This window comes from Phallusia mammillata, chromosome 4 (genome assembly GCF_965637545.1).
Source record: "Phallusia mammillata chromosome 4, kaPhaMamm4.hap1.1, whole genome shotgun sequence".
Taxonomy (NCBI): domain Eukaryota; kingdom Metazoa; phylum Chordata; class Ascidiacea; order Phlebobranchia; family Ascidiidae; genus Phallusia; species Phallusia mammillata.
Window position 1 is genome coordinate 20,280,852 of NC_137255.1, and position 21,994 is coordinate 20,302,845.

The 21,994-nt window shown below is 38.0% G+C and overlaps 1 protein-coding gene across 2 annotated transcripts; it reads left to right on the top strand.

Moving 5' to 3' along the window:
- Positions 1 to 424: 424 nt before the first annotated feature.
- LOC145223216 (ATP-dependent chromatin remodeler CHD5-like) lies at positions 425 to 21,805 on the top strand. 2 transcript variants are annotated; one of them, XM_080089598.1, is made up of 41 exons: positions 425 to 597; positions 1,863 to 1,957; positions 2,012 to 2,215; positions 2,322 to 2,402; positions 2,495 to 2,750; positions 2,930 to 3,024; positions 3,188 to 3,371; positions 3,588 to 3,754; positions 4,295 to 4,534; positions 5,440 to 5,658; positions 5,955 to 6,103; positions 7,697 to 7,831; positions 8,135 to 8,210; positions 8,671 to 8,778; positions 9,030 to 9,113; positions 9,615 to 9,815; positions 10,246 to 10,391; positions 10,460 to 10,573; positions 10,835 to 10,952; positions 11,335 to 11,532; positions 11,816 to 11,947; positions 12,277 to 12,394; positions 12,823 to 13,040; positions 13,283 to 13,421; positions 13,499 to 13,668; positions 14,223 to 14,409; positions 14,737 to 14,826; positions 14,901 to 14,974; positions 15,375 to 15,508; positions 15,880 to 16,024; positions 16,489 to 16,738; positions 17,422 to 17,532; positions 17,607 to 17,675; positions 18,129 to 18,269; positions 18,350 to 18,467; positions 18,828 to 18,960; positions 19,165 to 19,265; positions 19,369 to 19,463; positions 19,766 to 19,920; positions 20,289 to 20,346; positions 21,173 to 21,805. In XM_080089598.1, the coding sequence occupies exons 1-41, from the start codon at positions 549 to 551 to the stop codon at positions 21,361 to 21,363; spliced, it is 5,748 nt and encodes a 1,915-aa protein (XP_079945724.1). In that variant the 5' UTR covers positions 425 to 548; the 3' UTR covers positions 21,364 to 21,805. The 2 variants fall into 2 exon arrangements, with proteins under 2 accessions (XP_079945724.1, XP_079945723.1); XM_080089597.1 differs by lacking the exon at positions 425 to 597 and adding an exon at positions 1,145 to 1,454.
- The last annotated feature ends 189 nt before the right edge of the window (positions 21,806 to 21,994 follow it).

Sequence of the window (21,994 nt, forward strand, 5' to 3'; positions counted from 1 at the left end):
ACGAAATAAGAAATTTCACATTTTCAAACAAAAGAGGAAAGTCTTTATCGTCAGTGCAGCTGAATGTTAGTAATCTTGCGAGTCGAATTCTAATAAACAACTGTAAACATTATTGTCAAAAATGAATTGTTCGGTATTTCGCAAATTAGAATTATGAGAGAAAAAGATATGCAGTCAACGTCACCTGAATGCTGAAATGCACACTTGGATTGCGTAATCAACTCACAGTCGGTTTCCGTTCTAACAATCAAATGTCAACATTACACCAAAACAATAAAAATATTGTAGAAATGCCAACAATGCGCCTAAATTAATAGCCGATTGCATGCATTGTAAACAAGGTCAAGTTTTGATACTTTTTGTTGAAACCGCCGTGAATCTGTATCACGAATCTTCAGCATCCTACTATTCTTGACTCACGATCATGCGCATGCGCAATTAAGCCACGTTTTTAACGAAAGGTCGAACTCACCGCTTCGGCTTGGATAGTTGGTTTGTAGTGCGGGTTACTACGTAGGGCGCGTAATTGGAAAACGTTGCAGTCCCTCATGAGTTCTTCAGCAACAAAGGCGCACGAAGAGTCTTCTAAGCTGCCAGGTGGGTATTTATTGAATCAGTTGTATGTCAGTGATAAACTTTTTGTACCGCCAGTGCTGTATATAATTGTGTTTGAATATCCGGCAGTTTATTCTTACATGACAGATTGCGCCATCTTTGTTTCCTTTTTCTCTTGGAATAGGGTGTATCAAAATCGCGGGTATTTTGTCTGCAGAGTGCCTGCTGAGAAAAAAGATCAGCAAATTATTGTTCGTAGTACCACTAGTACGTCCTCACATACTAGTGCCCGCTTGTATAATTGCTACAATTGGTTAACGTTTAGTTTAGTCGTACTCGTAGTCGTACGGCAACACATGCAAAGTTGGATTATATGTTGAATTTATTGGGCCTCGTATGGAATGGTTCTGTATTATTTTATTCATCCTCGGCAAAGTTTATACACGTGTCTCATGCTGTTTTGTTTCACACAATATGTCTTCGTTTTGCAAGGAATTTACTCGAGTCAATGAACAGTTTTTAAAGTTTTGTCACTTTGCCAAACCGAAAAATCTTCTCTGAAATCAATTGACCCTTTGTTTGTTGCTTCGAGGTGTTTCTTTGTGGTATTTTCGTAGCTTGCGCAGGGCATTGGGCACTGTAAAAACAAACACAGATCGGACCAAAACCTAGCCTATTAAAAATTATGGGATGCCCGTAGTCCATGGCAACCGACAACACGTGATCAATGGCGCCCATTGACGTGGAACGTAGAGAATAACTGATCGTCGTTTTAATCAGCAAACGCAAAGGCGCTTAACTGCAGTTTGTATTACGACCGCGGATAGTCATGGAGGACGGAGGAAACGCAAGTCAAATGTTCGAACATTGGCAAGACGATAATGTAGATGATTATACAGGTTGGAAAATTAATTGAAGTCGTAAGATTTGAATTTGTTAGATTGTGCTTGCGTCACTTTTGTTTGTTGTGTTACACGCGAAACTCGTGTGAACGCCATTTTCCTTCACGCATCATCTCGCCGCAGTTACAGGGCGTTTCAAAATAAAGTTTACTTACTCTTTTCACGTGTGCGTAGGGTTGCAAGTGTGTGTATATTCCCTTCAGCAGTTGGCTGTAGATTTAATTATTTCGCCAAGTAAAATTTAAAATACTGTGTCAGCCAAAACATTGTTTTGCCAAATTGTGCCATTTTTTAATGTGGAGCACAGACCTACACGTTGCTTGATAAAGTTTGGCTCCTAGTGTTTCAAGCCTAATTTTGTTTTACTTTATTCCAATATTTTGCTACTTAATTTGATATTCACAGATGATGAAGTGGAAGAAAGCTTAGTTGAAAAATCAAAAAAGAAACCTAAAAAGAAAGACAGAAGCAAGAAATCAAAGAAGCGTAAAAGAAACGATGTAAGACAAATGATGAAAATATTGTGTACATATCAAAACTGGTTTATCTTTCAGGAAAGTGACACCGAGTTGCTTGGAATATCAGATGGTAACAGTGATGCAGAAGTTGAAGCCGCAATGGCTCTGTTCGAGCAAGAAGATCAACTTGATACTGATGAAAAGCCAAAGAAGAAACGCAAGAAGGAGAAAAAGAAACGAATGTCACCTGATGTTGAAAATTCACCTGTTTCAGTACAAAGCACCAAACCTGACACAAAAGTAAATTTTCTTCTTTAATATTTGATAAAATTGTTTATTTGATTGCCATGAAAACACCATGGAAACAGTGGCTCAAATGCATATTTTGACACAAAATGTTGTGCAGGAAGTGAAATCATCTGCAGAACTGATCCAGGAATGGAACTTAGAACCATTTGAATATGAATATACTGATGCAGACTACCAGGTAATGCCTTGATTCAGGTTATACCTTATGCCATTGGGTATTTCTTGTCCTCCACATACATAATGTCACAATTACTTTATCATTCTGTGCAGAATTTTACCAGCTACAAACTCTTCAGTCAAAGCATGAAGCCGAAACTAACTAATCGATACCCAAGGCTGCCAGCCACAAAAACACTGACAATTGTAGCTTCGCTTTGGCGAGAGTTTTCATACTCAATGAATGTGGCAAAATTGGCAGATGATGCTAGTCAAACTAATGAAAGCAGTGGTCCATCATTAAGACAACAAGTACTTCGTGGGCCCACAGCATCTGTAAACCTTTTACCACTTGCGGAGGGAAAAAGAAGTAAGAATATTGTACAAATTCGTTTTAAATCTTTACATTCTTGTATGCTCAATACATAAAGGTAATATGCAGTAGTTTTTTTTAGTTCTGGCAAAATGGCATGTCATCGTTGTATTTTATCTTACTGATTACAAATGTGTCACAAAGCGGTATTTATTTATTTTTGTTAATGTATTCAGGTCGAAGTAGCACCCCTAAAGCCACCAACAAGAAAGAAAAGAGAGTGGCACCTTTGAGAATCCGTCTTCCCAAGAAGAAGAAAAAGGGGGCCTCTGTATGTCCCTTGATATTTCTTTTCACACTAAACAATATTACCTTAATTCAGCTCAAAAAAATCTCTTATCTTGTGTAATTTTTTAAAAGTGGTATCTTATTATCACCTAGCACTTCACGAAAAAAGGGTTGTTACTCATACTGATTTATACTTTGTTTCACAGAGTGAAGATGAGTTGTCATCCGACAATGATTCTGACCTTGAATTTGAGCAAACACTGGCAGCTGCAGCTCAAGCTGCGAGTGACAGCTCATCTAGTCGACCTTCTTCGAGAAGAAGCAATCCGAGAAACAACAAGGGAAAAAAGAAACCACCTATAAAGAAAAAGAAGCTACTAAAAGCAAATCGTAAGACAACTTCTAGTTTGGGAGCCCCAAACTTAAGAATTCTGTTGGCTTTCACAACATATATATAATATTTGGTTGTGCATATTTCCAAAAGACTTACTCCTGTGGTACGTACTTATGATTCTGATTGTCAGTATAACCCCATTTTGAAACTGTTACTAAATTGTGCAACGTAACGACATTTAACTGTATTGATGCGAACAACTATTTATGCAGCACAAGATGAAGATGGGTATGAAACTGATCACCAAGATTACTGTGACGTTTGTAAACAAGGTGGTGAGATTATACTTTGTGATGGATGCCCAAGAGCATTTCATCTTGTCTGTCTGGAGCCACCTCTGGATAAACCTCCGGAAGGAAGCTGGCCATGTCCTGTTTGCGTAAGTTATACATTGTATTAACACCAGAATGATTGTTTTGACAACCTTTACAGCAACTTGCTTGTGGTGTTTACATGAAGGACCATGCAATCCTAAATGTTCTCAGTAAGCTAGTTTTTGATAAATGAAAACAAAAGCAAGTTTGTTCCATTAAAGCACACCTTTTGTGAGAATTTAATCGATGTTCACAAATGGTTGAGTTACTTAACATAATCCACAAATAAGACACAGTTTCAGCATCACAGTTTCTACCCCTGTGCTAAACTATGTGGTAAAATGATTTAAAATATGCTGTCACATCCAACAAAGTAACTGCTCAGACCTAATTTTGCTATGACTTAATTTCAAGGAAAGAAAATATATTGAGGTTAAGGATCAGTGCCCTCATATCTAACCATATAATTCAGTTATATTGCATTCATGTACAAGTTTAAATGTGATATCATGTAATTCAAAATAATATGTGGCTTTTAACATTTGCTGACCATTTCAAAATTTGTCAAATAGAGCTAATAGGAATAATCACAAATAATTTGACAGGTAAAAAATGGAGTAAAACCTAAAGACAGAAGTGAATATCGTGACGATGATTTTATGCTTGATGATGAAGAGGAAGAAGATGAAGAAAACATGGATGATCACATGGAGTTCTGTTCTGTGTGCAAAGATGGTGGTGATCTGCTCATATGTGATACCTGCCCACATTCTTACCATCTTAACTGCCTCAACCCTCCTGTTGCTGTTGTGCCTGAAGGAGAATGGTCATGTCCCAGATGTTCGGTAGGTTGAACAAAATATTTTTGCAGTTCAATAATCTGTACTTTAGTGTATAAAGTCTGTTGAATGCCTCAACTACAATTTATTGGCACAAATGTAGGCATAATTTTCCTGCACATAGAACACCTTTTTAATATTTTGCTGGTAGTTTCATCTCTTTGAGTATCCTGTAATCTTATGGCTTAGTTGTGTGCTTAGATATGGTTTGTTATGCAATGTCCAAAGTGGTTGTTGGGTAATGTGTGTTGTGTAACTGCTGTGTTATGTAACAGTTCCATGTTGCCTCCTTAGCTCAATGACCAAATGCTTCTATCACTTTGATAAAGAAGTAAATCTTGGGATAAAAAGTCTGGTTGTTGACAAAAGTTAGCTTTAAAGGGGCATTGAGTTTAAGAAAATAAGGTTGAAATTGGCAAATGTGTTCTGTGCTTTTCACATGTTTTTTCTTCGAAACTTGTAAAAGGTAGCAACCTTTAAATGCTGGCATTTTCATAATACATTTATGGTTACATAAAATGTTTCATTATATTTTAAGTAATCAGTGGTTTTAAGTATCGTGCGAATAAACTTCCTCTAAATCTCAAATTACCTCAAATTTAGCGCAGTTGCAACAACATTGACACAAACAGACCAATAAGTTCGCCACTCTAACAAAATAATTATTTGTAAAGGTGAAATTTCTTTCTATTTGCAGAACAAAACAACATTAAGGAATTATACATAAAATCTCAATAAATATAGAAAAGATATATATATATATGTATACTATGTATATGTAGATTTCTTCTCATAGCCTTTGACCTAAGACCTAGCATAACAACATCAACAGTATCTTCCACTAACAACTGATTTATATGTTGGAAGTTTAGTTTTCATCGCACTATTATTATTACACTTTTCTTTTCCAGTGCCCCATGCTCAAAGGCAAACTGCAGAGGGTGTTGGCATGGAGATGGAGAGAGGCACCTTACACAGAGGTGCCTGATGAGAGGGCTGGTCAGGAAGGCAAAAAGAAGAAGCTGTGGGGTTACAAGCAACGGGAGTTCTTAGTGAAATATGCAGAATATTCTTTTTGGGATGTTGATTGGATCACAGAACTCCAAATGGAAATTTACTGCCCTCATCAGGTAAGATAGAATACTATTTGCAAGAAAGTTTATTTTAATCTTATTGTAATGTAACACTGTTTTGTTTCATATTAGATTAAATAAAAGCATTTTTGTAAGATACGCTTTGGGGTATGTGTTGTTTGCAGCTAAAATTATGACAGGTGAAGTCTGTTTTTGTGTTCCAAAATGACGCAAACTAGTAATGCCAATATTGCAACCTGTTTATGTGTGTACCAATCAGATGCCTGAAAACAAATATTAACCACTTGATAGCTAACTAAAAATGTAAGCTTAAATTGGAAATGTTTTTCTAGTGGAGAATGTATTTAAGACGAAATGACATGGAAGAGCCAACTCCATTAGATGAAGATGATGACTGGACAGACAAAAACCTCATCGAGAAATATTATAGATATGGAGTGCAACCTGAGTGGTTGAACATTCATCGCATTCTTAACAGCAGGTAAATTGTAGGTAACTGGCATAACTGCCTAGTCATATTTTGGGACAGTCAGTTTGAATCACTAAGCTTAGAGCTGTAACAAAACAATGCAGGTTGAATAAAAACTATTAAGGGCAACATCACACCACATAAATACAATTAATATCCACAAAAGTATTTTTGGGTGACTTGTTGCTTTATGAACCATTTTCATCTCGCTTTTGACTGATCTGTCAGTTGAAGCTAATTATGGGCCCCCTTCCTTGAAGGGGACACATTTGATTTTACTCGATTTCTTTTTTTTTCTTCCCTGAAGTTTGTCCACCCCTTTTTGCCCTGAAATGTTTGATGGATTTGGATGAAACTTTCACAGATGGTAGATATGGTTATGTAGATGTGCCATCTGCTTCGTTTGTCATGATAACCCCAGTATTTACCCCGCTAGCCCCCAAAATGTAAAATTTGTAAAATGTAAAAAAAAAGTTTAAACATGTGCCGATTTGGACAAAAATTTACAGGACTGTGGATTGGGTTATTGTGGTTTGATATTTTTAGTTTTGGAGTAGAGACCAAATATTTACCCCACTAACCCCCCAAAAAGGGTGAATTGTTTAAGTAGTGTTCGAATGGGATGAAATGAGGACAGTTTGTCCATTGTGCCATTGTTAGGTGTTGATTGTTGTTTTCCAACCTGTAGCCCCAACATTTACCCGCTAGCCCCCTAAAAAGGGGGAATTTTTTAAACAATGTCTGAATTGGATAAAATTCGGAAAGCTTGTAGAGTATGCCATTTATAGGTGTTGATTCTTGTGTTTGACCCTGTAGCCCAAACATTTACGCCACTGGCCCCCCAAAATAGGACAATTTTTTAAACAATGTCTGAATTGAATAAAACTCGGGCAGCTTGTAGTGGGTGCTATCTATGGTTGTTGATTGTTGTTTTCCAACCTGTAGCCCCAATATTTACCCCACTAGCCCCCTACAATGGGTGATTTTTTTAACAAAGTCTGAATTGAATGAAATTAGGACAGCTTGTGCAATTTTCCAATAATAGCAGCTGATTGTTGTGTTTAAGTTTAATTTTTCGCTATTTACCCGTTCATTTTTCAGATAGAACATGCAATAGAAAAACCTTTAAAAATGCCCAAATGGAAGAAAATTTAGATAGTTTGTACTCCACATAGCATGTTCATTTATGCTCAGTACCAATCATTGTGTTTGACCTTACAATACCAAATTTTCACATGGTTATTTCTTGAAATGCATTATTTACAACTTTGCATGGGGACCCATGAGTTTCTGCCTGCAGAAACAACTAATGTTATAAAAGACAGTGTGTGATATGGGACCCAATATAAAATAAGTGTAGGGAATATATTATTTTTTTAAATAGGTTATAGTGCATATGCAAGGGCAATATGTGCTAAGCCACCCTTCTAGTTTGCAATTAGTTCATTAAGAGATTTAGGTAAGGTGGTTAAGAGCTTTAGTTAATAATTTTAGGTGTACAAGATATTCACCTGCCACCTTTTTGTCAGCTAAAGTTGCTAAAATGTGTTGTTAAGTCTTGCATTCTTATCTCAACTGTGCCTTGAAGTAAATTTGTTTTTGCAGAAAAGTTGGCCGGGGTCCTCAGGTTCAGTATTTAGTCAAATGGAAACAGTTGCCGTATGACAAAGCAACCTGGGAACCAGAAGACAAAGATATTCCAGGGATGAAGGAAGAAATTCAAAAATATAAAGATCACAGGTACAACGAGACACCACTGCTTTAACATGACGTTTTGCACATCATTTGAGAATGACTAGAAATGTGTCAAAACATCATGTTTTTCAAGTTTATTGGCTTGTCTGTTTTTGTTGTTGTTAAAAACAAATTTATTTAACATTCTCAAATACATGTGTTTTGTATCAAACTGTCAGATTCTCTGCCCATCTCGCAACTAACTGTAATATATAGGTTGTCACATCTGCCCTGCACATATTGTGTGGTCTTATATGTTCCTATTTGGTTTGATGATTATGGGACACTGTAAAATGTTTGTTTTCACAGGCAACTAATGGAAGGCGGACGCGAAAAGAGCAAAAAGAAAAAGAGGAAGGACGACCGCAGCAAGCCCAAGAATGACGTAAATATGCCAATTACAGTGTATCTGTGTGTTGCCACTATAATTATCCGCACCCTTGCTAACATGCGTTTTAGCCGTAGGCGGGTTTTCACGGCTTGCAAGCCTGTGTAAATGATGTTTGATGAGTGTGATATACATCGCATGCAGTTCCGCTGTTGTAGAATGTGGTAAAAATTTTAAAATCGAAATATAACGAAAAGTATTGCAACTTTTGTTTAATAAAAAGGTTACATTAATATATGTCAAGAACTTAACGATTTATGGTTTTTCAGCAAGTTTTAAAATTTAAGAATCTACATTAGTTTTTTGCTAGATTAAATTTGAGATGCTTTGCGATGTAATAAAACTTTTACTAAATATCGTTTAAAAATATTTTATGTTAGTTACCGTACAACGCACAATTAGAAATAACACAAACCGTTTGTTGCAATGCATGTTTAAATCGATTTTTATTTTACAGCCGTCCGAAAAGTACGATGCCCAACCGAATTTTATAACCGATCTTGGACTTTCCCTGCACGAATATCAGCTTGAAGGTCTCAATTGGCTGCGGTTTTCATGGTCTCAGGTAAGTTTTTTTTGTGACCACTACAAGCTTAAAATCTTGCGCACCGATAAGAGGGAATACAAAAGCAAAGTGTATTGCGGTTTTGTCTAAAAATACATACTTTTAAACCTCTACTGATTAAAATCTCATACCGACCTTGATTCAAGCAACGTCAGTAGTTTTCAAATGCCACGGTCTTGAGCAGTGCATATTTTAAGGGCTATTGTGTTTTGCGGTTTGCTTTACCAACTTGTTTTGTTTCGCTTACCTAGCACACGGACACAATCCTCGCCGATGAAATGGGCTTGGGCAAAACTATTCAGACGATCGTCTTTGTAAAGTCTCTTGTTGTGGAGGTAGGTTTTGTCTCTGACTGTTTGCTTCTCTTTGAATCATTTTCAAACTTCAGACCGAACTTACCCATTTTTTTGCGAGGGTTTTCGCATCTTTTTTACATTTAGTAGTGATGTGAGATTTTAGGGCTTATACAAGCGTGATTTACACGAATAAACGAACCCGAACATCTATAGTTTTGCTCCAATGCCTATTTATACAATGATTGTTTTTACCCCCAAATATAATATGTTGTCTTGTGTGAAAGTGCTAACTAATTTAACAAAACACCCTGAGTTACCGCAGAGGTTTAGAAAACTTTGGCTTAAACTATAAAACCCCAGCTGTATGTTACACAATATAGGACCGTTGTTAAAAAACCAAAGACTTTTTGCGATTGCTGTGAATTTTACTGACCCACTTTGGCAACACTAGTTTAGTTCAATAAACTGCTGGTCTGTTTCAAAGCTCTATTGCTACAAAGTACATACCTTAACTGATCTGAAACCCAACTTTGTGTTCAGAACCATACTAAAGGTCCATTTTTGATATCTGTTCCCTTGTCCACGATGATCAACTGGGAAAGAGAATTCGATCTTTGGGCTCCAGAACTCTATGTTGTATCGTACTACGGTGATAGGGACGCAAGATCTGTAATCCGTGAAAACGAGTTTTCATTTGATGATGGCGCCATTCGTTCCAGCAAAATGGCGTATAGAATGAAGGTAACGCTCTTCTTCTTTGTGCTAATTAACGTACAACTAACGCACGAGTGATGAGACCGAAGTGGAGCCATTTTTTACCTTCTTGCAGTAAGGTTTGCTTAATTTGCTAGCCTATACGAAACAAACAAGAAAGTTCTGCGTTTCAACAAGTAAAGATAACCACATACTGTTAAATTGTTTGTAATATTTTTAATTTTGGACATTTTGGCAACTAAATATAGGCTACACTTAGGGTTAAGCATGCGATAACGGAATTAGCCATAAAACGGAATTCTCTGTTTATTCCTACTTTCCAATTCTCGTTGGTTACGTTTGTATATAATATGCACTATGCAGCCTTTTTCACCAAAGCCCTTTCTGCTACCATATAGAACTTCCCCAAATAAAAAAAAACATTTATTGGATATAGTAAATTCTTTGTTTATTACAGAGCGGATGCCAAGTCAAGTTTCACGTGTTGCTGACGTCATATGAGATGTGCACCATCGACGCTACGACTTTGGCTTCCGTGGATTGGGCGATGGTCTGCATAGACGAGGCCCACAGACTGAAAAACAACCAGTCCAAGTTTTTCAAGTTCGTAAACTATAACAATGTTTGCGACAATGCTAAATGCAGCAAATCCTCACAATATTTATGTACAGGGTGCTGTCTGATTACAATGTTGGCCACAAGCTGCTACTTACTGGAACGCCACTGCAGAACAATCTAGAAGAATTGTTCCATCTGCTAAATTTCCTCTGCCCAGCGAAGTTCACGTAAGATTAACTTTAGTAGTACATAAGCCCTGGGTTTTGGCAATTGCTTAATCACCGTTTTTCAACCTTTTCACTCTACACCAAGCTTGTTCAGTACTTTTTCTGTAAAAGATGAAAAACCGCTTTGTCCACAAACATATAACCTCCAACTTTTATAATGATGTTTAAAACAAGAAACCATTTTGCCTAAAAACGTAATCTGATGTCTTGAACGCCCAGATGCTTACCATCTTTTTAGCGATTAAACATTTTTTCGTGCAGTGACATGAACGGATTCTTGGATGAGTTTGCTGAGATTGCCAAAGAAGACCAAGTCAAGAAGCTTCACGAATTGCTCGGTCCACATATGTTGCGTCGACTTAAGGCTGATGTGCTGAAGGTAAGTCGTGTTGCTGCCTTTTCTGAAGCTTGTAGCGGGCTTATCGTAGCATTAATTAATAAAACGTATTTAACGGTTGTTTTACCGAAACTTTTGCAGCTGTTTTCTATACTCATGTTTTTAAGTTACATGTGTTTTTTTTTGCTTTTTATTCCAGACGAAAAACGCTGAGACAATTTTCCAAGTTGACTAATTCAATGTTATGACAGTGCTATGATTTTTGTAACCGACCTTGTGTAGTCTATTTTGTCGGGTTTTCTTTTGTGGTAGAATACCAATTTACCACATTATCTGTTAGATTTTTGTAACGCACTTCTTGCTGCACTAAACTACTTTTTTTCAATTAGCCTTAGCGTTTCAACTATGCTATTCCGTTTTTCAGGGATTGGTCGCAAAAAGTGAGTTTATTGTTCGAGTCAACCTCACACCGATGCAGCGTAAGTTTTACCGATATATCCTTGCCCGAAACTTTGACGGCCTCAACTCTCGCGGTGGTCCAAACAATTCATCCCTACTCAATATTATGATGGACCTCAAGAAATGTTGCAATCATCCGTATTTATTCAACAAAGCTGCCGAGGTACTTGATCCCGGACGTCATTTTTCTTCACCTTTCTATTTGCAGCTGTTTTAACTCCTAATAGCACTCGAAAGCAACCGAAATTGTTATCACGTGTTATAGTGAGGTTTTGTACACGGTTAGCTTGTCATTGTTTCCATAAACTATTTAATCATTTTCCCGAAAAATATTCTTTAATTCGGTTTGAAATAATAGGTTACAAAAATGTTCAAAAACATTTCACACTTTTTTGTCACTTTACACGTTGTTGGCGAAAATATTGAAACCTAATCGTTTTTTTTAGGAAGCACCACGATCAGCTAATGGTGCCTTCGACGGTACTGAGATGACAAAGAATGGTGGAAAGTTGATCGTTCTGCAGAAGATGATGCGAAAGTTAAAGGACAGGGGAAACAGAGTTCTTATATTTTCGCAGGTCTCCAATAATTACATATTTATATATTTTGCATAAAAAAATCTATATACCCGAACTACAGTAAATCTCGCTTAATACGGACCTGATTGGACCCCAAAAAAACTATCATGGTCAAGCGAAGATCCGGATTAACCGATGTCGATTAGTTAACAAATCATTTGTACCTCAAGTCTTGTAGGAATTAGGCGAGGATTTCCGAATCCGGTTTACCCGATGTTTACTGTATAAACATAAATACGTTGATTTAATAGTAGCAATGCTTTTTAGTTACAGAAAAAAAGAAGTTTAGGATAACATAAAGTTACTAAATATGTTTTGCTTTTATTCAGATGACACGCATGTTAGACATCTTGGAAGATTTTCTCGAATACGAAGGATACAGATATGAGAGAATTGACGGAACCATTACAGGTTTAGTGCGGCAAGAGGCAATTGATCGTTTTAACGGTGAGTTGCAATAAATTTCGTTTTTTTTACCGTCTCAGTTGCGCTATAAGTTCTGCCGTGGGTAAAATTCAATAACATTACCATTTTTATCACTCGAACTAATCAAGGCAGCTTTTTGGCTTGATTTGTACCGGACTTTGCCCTAATTTTTCGTGCCTAATTGGGCTTATTCAAAAAAATTAATTATGCTTTCAGGACAGCTTTGCACTCTGTGCCATGGCATCTTTTTTATACCGGGAACAAATGTAACAAAGAAAGTAGAGGCATAATACAATGCAGAAATCAATGTTATCACCTATGCGTTGTAATGGTGGGAACTGGCATACGTGAAATTGAAAGTGACCTGGTTTTTGTGTGTTTGAAAAGTGTTACTGTTTATGAGCAATGGAAAATATTCAACCTTCAATCTTTTTTTACAAACAATGCAGCTCCGAACTCCGATCATTTCGCTTTCTTGCTTTCAACTCGTGCTGGAGGTTTGGGAATCAACTTGGCCACAGCCGACACAGTGTTTATATATGACAGTGATTGGAATCCACACAACGACATCCAGGCCTTCAGTAGAGCGCATAGAATCGGTCAGACCAATAAAGTTATGATCTATCGGTTTGTCACCAAGAACTCGGTCGAAGAAAGAGTAGCTGAGGTAATGCCTTCGTACTTGCATTGGACTTCATATTTCCCAATAAAAATATAATAGTGGTTCGTAGGGATGAGCAATTAAAATGGTGTACTATTTTGGATTATTCTGGAACAATTAAAACGAACATAGAACACAGTTAGTTTATGTTAGGATTTAAATCTTTCTGGATTCGCTGTTCTATAATGCCTATTCCTATGGGTCTCACTTTTTATGGGTGATAGTAAAAGTTGGATTGCTTGTTTCAGGTTGCTAAGCGGAAAATGATGCTGACTCATCTTGTGGTGCGTCCGGGCATGGGATCTTCCAAAACCACGAGCATGACGAAGCAGGAATTGGACGACATTCTACGATTCGGCACCGAAGCACTATTTAAAGACGATGACGGTACGAATACACAATCATGTCAATCATGTTCAACATGGTCGTTTCAACCAGTTACATTGCAATGCATTACATCACAGACGCCGAAGGTAGCAACGATTTTATTCATTACGACGACCGCGCTATCGAAGCTTTGCTCGATCGTAGCAAGGAGGGTGTCGAGGCGAAAGAAAAAGAAAACTCACAAATGAACGAATACCTCAGCTCTTTCAAAGTCGCCACATACCAATACACCGATACACACGTCGAGGTAAAGATATGTTGCATTTTGTACCTATTTTACCCAGAATTTTCTCAGATTACAATTGACTTTGTGAAGAGTTAGTAACGGTAATAGGTTACACCGCACAAAAGCTATTCGAAGCCTTGCTACTGGGAATAGAATGTTCAGCGTGTGATGACGTCGAACATACAACACATAGCAACCCGTAAATAATATAAAGTCGCACAATTTTAAACATAAACTTTGAAAAAGGTCCGTTTGATTGATTAAACCGACTTTAGCAAGGGATTCTCATCCAGGGATAATTTTTTACATAGTTTTAAGATAAACGAAACAAAACTCATTAAGTTTACCATCAAAATCTAAAAGAGCTAAAATAGAGAAACACTTTTGAGAAAACTGCAGGCTGTAGCAAGAAAAATTTCAATAAAATACGCATAACAGTGATTTGCAAATCTTTACTTGCAACAACCCTGCAATCTTTTAACGGCGTTCCATGTGCATTACCATCGGGTGCTAACTTGGCCTACATCTACTTTACTTTCTGATGTGTCTTTTTTCTAATTGTCGTTTTTTCGCAGCCTGAACCGGAGCGAGAAATCATCCAAGAGACGATGGAACAACCTGATCCCAATTACTGGGAGCGACTGTTACGTCACCATTACGAGCAACAACAAGAAGAAATCGCGTCCACCCTGGGCAAGGGAAAACGAGTCCGAAAACAGGTCAACTATTATCATGCTGAGACTGCTACCGAAGTAGACCGAGGTGAGTTATGTTTTCAGAACTTTGGTTATTTTACGTTATTGCATCATTTAACCAATTTAGTTGCACCATTCTGTCGCTATTGCCAATACTGCATTGCATGATGTGGATTTTTCCCCAACACTATCCATATTAGTGATGGTTTAAGTGTTTTTAAATGTTGTTTAGCTACATATATTCCGTTGCGTTAGACACTAATAAATAGGAAAAGCCTAGAATACAGAAGATTTCAAACAAATAGTCCTTAACTGTAATTTACCTAAAATGGTGGTTGATGTAAGAATTTCGACTTTACCCCTATGCTGTGTTTACATTTCATATGTTTATTAGGAGCTGGCGGGTGGGATGACAATGGTAGTGATTACAGTGGATTAAGTGACACGGTTGAAGATGATGACGAAGAGTTCGATAACACCGAAGGTAATCATTTGAATCACTTTGTTCATGATTTAACCTTTATTAGTTAAACTTACTACGGTCATATTTTTTTGCAGGTCGAAAACGCGGTCGACGAGACAAGGACCGACCTTTGCCCCCGATGTTGGCCAGAGTCGGTGGAAACATTGAGGTAGGATGTACTTTTGTTACTATTTAGTTTGTTTAAAAGGTGATTGAAATTTACACAATTGTTTGATGATCAAAAACTTTGTTCGGTTTAAACGACTGTAAAACAGTATTTTAAAACAATTTTACAAGATTACAACACTAGCAAACATTCATCAGGACATTTTTGGGTGTGCTACAAAATGCCCACAAGCGACTTAACGTTGCTCGACCCTCTGCCTTTCTATTAGCTGAATGGGTCGTTGACAGATAATGTGGGCTGACATAATATTGTGGCTTCTTATGGGAGCGGGGGCAAAGGTCATTGCCTTCTCTTCAAAGGCGAAGTCGTACAAAACCGTTGTCGAATCAAATTTTATGATATGATTAGAAGATAGTGTGTTTAACTGTCAATGTGTTTTTAGGTTCTCGGTTTTACGTCGAGACAACGTCGTACTTATCTAAATTTCGTGATGAGATACGGAATGCCACCGACGGAAAACTTCCAAAGCCGATGGTTGGTGAGGGAACTGAGAGGAAAATCAGAGAAAGAATTCAGGTTCGTTCTCTGTCCTCCAAAATCATTTTTTTTTCAGTCACCAGAAAAGATTAGTATTTGTGAAAAATTAACGATGCCGCTATAAAACCATTTTGCCAACAAAAAGCTCACTTGGAGTTATTTAGATACGTGCACATTGTCTGTGATATCGAAGATGCGCACTTTTTTGATTATAGGCGACCATTTCGAGACGTGTATAAATGTTGATAAACGCAAATGCTTTTGTTTCTGTAAAGGAATTTGTTGTCATTTGCTGCACAAATACCTTTGAGTATTTAAGATTTTAAATACCTTAACATAACTATTTGTCTTCAATACGCTATCTCTGTCTGTTGAACACTTTTTTATAGAAAGTTGCTTTTTGTTAACAGGGCGTACACATCTTTATTTATGCGACATTTGTGTGAGCCTGGTCCTGACAATGCGGATACATATTCAGACGGTGTACCACGAGAGGGCGTATCACGACAACATGTCCTCACACGTATTGGCGTTATGTCTCTTATACATAAGAAGGTGGGTAATAAAATGTTTTCAATGGTGACAAAGGGTCTGGGCTTTAACCAAATAGGATAACTTTTTGTGTGTTTCCAATAAATTCCTAGCCAGGTACCATACAACCTACTACTGCGTTGCTAGGACGATGTGGAAAAGACGAAATATTTCCATTTTTATGTGTTTTGGCTTGTTAACCCCACAAATCTTGAGAAAAAAAAAGGTTTTGAGTGAAGGCTTTAATCACTGTTGTTTGTAGTATTTTCTCAACCAACAAACTTTGAATTGTATGCCAAACTAAACGCCAATAAAGCTTCTCTGCACACATATGCCAAAACATTGAGAAAACATGATTTGCCTAAAGTAAATAATCTAATCGCACCATGTTTTCACATGCACAAAATGTAAAGTGAATAGCTGTACGTTTAAACTAGTCACTGAGCGACCTATACCTGTTTTTACCTTTTTGTACCTTGTACCAACAGGTGAAAGAGTTCCAAGCGATCAACGGTGACTGGAGTCTTCCATACATGAACCCGATTTGGCAGAACAAGAAAGTCACCGCAGCCGCTATGGCCGTTACAGCTAATATGATATCGCGATCTGATACCCCGAATTCAACAATATCGTCGGTTAAGTCGGCCGACTCATCGGCTGTGCCGTCTCCAGCCCCCGTTGTCAAGTCTCAACCACAAGACACGGCCGCCGCTGCCACTGATGCAGTAAAGTCTGAAGGTATTTGTCTCAAAAATAGACATAGAATTGTAAGGTGTAGAGGCCGCCGCTAGGGCTAGCAGTACCAAGCATGTCAGGAGTACAGGTGGTAGGCCTACCTTGTTCAAATGTCTCCGGCTTAACTAAGTTCTAAATATAGTGTTGTTGCCAGGCATATTCATACCACTTTATCTGGTTTGCAAACACTTATCCGCCGTTTTAAAGTCTTCTTTAGGGCGTTTTCATGTGGACAATGGCACAAACCCAACACACCCGTTCTTATAGCACCAAACACGATAATATTATGAAATATTTCATTTGTCGCCAGAACATGTGTAAAGTTTCATTTATGACAAGGGTTGTATGTAAAACCTCCGTCAAGGACATGTCAGTTGAATGCCATCAGCTTGCATGTAACGTATGGGAGGAACATGAATCGGAAATTCTCCACACAGAGCGCCCGTCGTGGCGTTGCTGAACTTAACAATTTCCGACAATCTCTGCAAAAGACCACTCAACCATGACTTAAACAACTTTTGTTTGCCAAGACCAACTAAATTTACAAAAATACACCAACATCAACAGCGACAAACTAGCTTCATAAGCAACTGTTGCGTATCAAGTTAACGTTTGCTGTTTAGCACGTTCTGTAAACCGACCCTTTATTGCGAAACTTGAGCTCAATTGTAAGTATTTTGTCATAGCAACTCCTCCAGCAGTAGCAAAATCCACTGATGTCACACCACCAGAAGAGAAAGCATCAACTGTTGACAAAGAAACTCCAATGGAAGTAGATAATCCTGAACCCACTACAGGTAATAATCAGTTGCTGTGCGTTTTGTATTTTGTTCCCAAAAAGGTTTTTTCCTAAAATATTTTTAAATTTTAGATGAGCCGATAAAATCTGAAAAGAGTGAGGTTAAGCCACCTGCAGAAGAAGAACCTAACACTGCTACCGGTAAGGACAATGCCTTAGCCTAAAGAATTTATCATCAGAAACACATCATACTTGATCACTAAACATAAAATGCATACGTGGTGTCTGATGATCAAAAACTAAATATTGAATCCCAAAAGGCAGACGAATCCTCTTAGGTACATACCGGTTATTCGCATGATCGGTTTAATTGTATTGCGATGACAATCCCAACCATGTCCGTTTGGGAAAAAAATAATTTGGGCAATGGTATAATCCACTTGGTTGCATAATATACCTTTCAAATTGGTTATGCGATTAACCGAATTCGTCTGTATTGAGTTTACTTAGTTTGTTACCATAAGAACACCACATGTGGTACTGTTGTTGTCACTAGTGTAGAAGTATAATGTGTGATCAGTAATTGAAAATTCCTGTTTTAATTATCGCCGCGCAATTATGCTATAATTTTTATAAATTGCGTATATTTTGCAGACCTGTCAACTAAACCGGCAAGTGGCGACTCGAAAACTCCTGGAACAGTTGCATCAGCAGCAGCTACATCCAAACAAGATGAGCTACCACTGGACATTGTTCCACCAAAACAACGGTTTATGTTCAACATCGCAGATGGAGGTCGGTTTGCATTCGATTTGGGTTTAACAACATTGTACTTCACATACAAGAGGTTATGTATATTATTTTTGGTTATACAGGTTTCACTGAGCTTCATACTCTTTGGCAAACTGAAGAGCAAGCTGCCATTCAGTCCGGACGAATCAACGAGATATGGCATCGGAAACATGATTACTGGCTCATTGCCGGTATTGCTGGGTATGTTTGAATTGGGCTACAGTCAATGGCAGCCAAATATTAAACGTAAACACCCCAAAGTTAATAATGTGCTATCTTTAATGAAATGCAGATTACATTATATTATAGTGCACCAGCTCACAAAAGTACCTCTTCAGTTAAAAAGCAAAGAGTTCTTGTCAAAAACACAAAAAAACATTATGTTAACGATTTTCGCGAATTTTGATTAAATTTTGCAAGCTTGTCCCACATAGAAATTTTGGCTCTTAAAAATTCGCTGCAAAAATACAAATTTGGCAAGTTTAGCATTACAATCAAAATATCTCTATTCATTGCAAACAAAAACTTATTGTTCATTGTTTTCTGTTCGCTGTTTTACAGTCACGGCTACGCGCGCTGGACCGACATTCAGAACGAAGGCAGGTTCGCTATTGTCAATGAACCATTTCGTGCGATGCATGAGAAAGGAAACTTTCTTGAGATGCAGAACAAGTTCCTTGCTCGAAGATATAAGGTACTAAACATATATTTATAGATGACATAGTTAATTTTTTTTTATCTTTTAGAATTTAACGAAATTTACTCAAACGTGCCTATACATCAACATGGCATGAAACCTGAAAAAAATGTCTTATGTGGTTTCGGACCTTTGCGTTTTTATCTACTTGGGGGCAAATCCATAAAGGTCGCTTTCACACTGATATATTTGACTTTTCAGCTGCTCGAACAAGCCTTGGTTATTGAGGAACAACTTCGTCGTGCTTCGTATCTTGGACTGATGCAAGATCCTAAACACCCGTCAATGGCTCTTAATGGAAGGTAAACTGCTTTACGTGTAAAATTCGTCCGTTATGTTATCCCTCGACCGGTTGGTTGCACTGTGAGCCATGGGTTCGGAAATTTATTTGGTATACTTTTTCAGGTTCGCCGAAGTAGAATGTTTGGCTGAAAGTCACCAGCATCTATCAAAGGAATCTTTGGCTGGCAACAAACCCGCTAACGCCGTCCTGCATAAAGGTACAAGTAACGTTGTATGAAAAGTACCTCAGTTGTGGACAATAAAATTAAATTAAGTGTACGTTATAGCACATAGTTAATGCAGTTCCCCACTCTGGAATATTGTATGTCGACGGTCACTAAGGCACAACAAATGCTTTCATGAAAACAAGCGCTTTTAACCAATGATTATTATCCAACAACCTTTTGAAAGTGCGAAATATACCTTCCTTGACAATTGACACGGGCACCATCCGTTTAGTTATGTATCAAATTCTAAATGATATCGAAACTAGTATTATTTTCTTGTTTTCTGTGAATAGTTTTGAACCAGTTAGAGGAGTTGCTTGCTGACATGAAGGCCGATGTGGGTCGTCTACCTGCAACTTTATCGCGTATTCCGTCGGTGGCGTCGCGTCTGAAGATGTCTGAACGCGGGATCCTGAGTCGTCTCACACAACAGAATGGCGATCAACAGGTAAAATACATGCATATAACTGAAAAAATACTTGGGGAGGTGGACCGAGTATTGCAGTCTTGTGCTGTCGCAACATGTAGCATATTTCTATTCTATGATGGGAAGCATTAAAAGCGATTCTTGTTGTTCAACCATTGTCAACTGGACATATTGAGTAGCCACTTACTAGTTTTAAAAAAAAATACAACTATGTTTGGGGCAAAGCCGTGAACATTTCAGTTTCATGAAGTAGATATAATGTACGCGACTAGATGATTGTTACGTTATATATGTATGGCGTAAGGACACCCTGGCTTGTTAGGCCAACATAAAGATCAAATCAAAACCACTGTATACCACCTGGGCACAATATCATTATTGTTTGTCAGATTCAGCCTTGCAGCTATCCACCCTACCACAAGATGCTGAACGGACCTTTTTGCTCTGGTATGTATTGGTTAATCAGTTGGTCCACCTAGAATGCCGGTTGTCGGCCAACGCATGGTAGCCTGACGGATCGTTTAATTCTTTGTATTGAATTGCACGCTAAACGTGAAAAACGTTTGTTGTCACAAGCATGATAAGAAGTTGAAAATTATTTTGGACAGTCTGTTTGCTTGACAAATAGACCAACAGTTGGTAATTTCAACGATTTTTCTTTAATTTTTTCTTCTGTAAAATTACTTTCATTCATGTTTCGTTAAATTGTGGCATTGGTTCTCAAAGTGGAAGCCAGTGCCACCCTGTGTGTGTTCGAAATATTAGAGGTGGCGATGGAAAATAAATAGCAATTGGGGAAGGAAGTCGCTGGAATAAATCTGGGCGGTTAATGAAACAGAATAAAGGGACATGGAAAATTAAGTCCTATGTCGCTTTGTTTATTTAAAAAAAAAAACGTTTTTTAAATGTTTACTACAGCTAACAGGCAATCTGAAGTTAATCAGCTGGAGCTGGACGTTGTTCATTAGTTTAAGCCGTAGTCGAGAGTTTTCAGTAAAGATTTTCGCGTTTTGAAATCAATAAGCTGTTAAAAAGGCGACAAAGATGCACATGACGTCATGTTTTTGACCAACCAATATCTATATATTTAGCATGGTATACCACACATGCGATACAAACCTCATGTCCACACAAGCATTTCATTTCAACAAAAAGCACAACATCACACATGCCTGCGTTTTTCCATTTCTTTTGTTTTCATTTCCTGATTTCATTTCGTTCATTTGCACCCGCCTGATTCGCTTCCCATTTATCCACAGCCGCTATACCACAGGTCGCCCGGTCTCAGAAAGCAGGCGACTCGTCGGCAAGTCCGGCGACACGACTGAAGTGACCCAAGACCCAGGCTCTCCAGCTCCATCGACGAGCAACCCGGGTGCTGTAAGGGCCGCGGCCGCCATCTTGGCAGTCGCTAACGCCCAAGCTATGAGCAGCGATCGAACAGTTATCACCATCGACGACTGACAAGACCATACACCTTGCTGCTGTATAAAAATAGGCATAATATGCTTTAAGCCTGCAAATATGCTCACACGTTGGGGAAATGCGCCTTTTGTGAAAAACGGGGTTATTCTGTGGCGGCGCCCATGTTAAAAAGCCCAATACGAAATGTTTTGTATCATAAGTGTACACAAGCGTGTTCTGGTCTTTTGAGGCAACACACTGACTTAACTTCATTATTCCTTCATTCGTCCGCTGTTACGCTTCCAGTTTGGTGCAACGGAATGTTTTCATCGCTTTCGTATTTTGTTGCCATTACAGGTGAACCGTGACTTAGAAAATTGTCGTTGTTTTCTTATTGTTAACCAAGTTCTAGACACTTCTGTTGGCGTATCACATACGCTTTATTTATGTCTTGCGCAAATTCTTGTCGTTTCGAGCTTCGTCAATAAAAAATTCAATTGAACCAGTTGTTTGTAGTTTGAAACAATTTGTTCGTTTGTTATGCACCGTGGACATATTCAACGTTGGGCCTCTTAAATTGGATGCTACTACGTCACCTTTTTACATTTGTTGTGTGGAACAAATATGGTCGAACAATAACCAGTTATGTTTGTGCCGATATATTCAGAATAGTGTTATGGGGTGAAAGGTT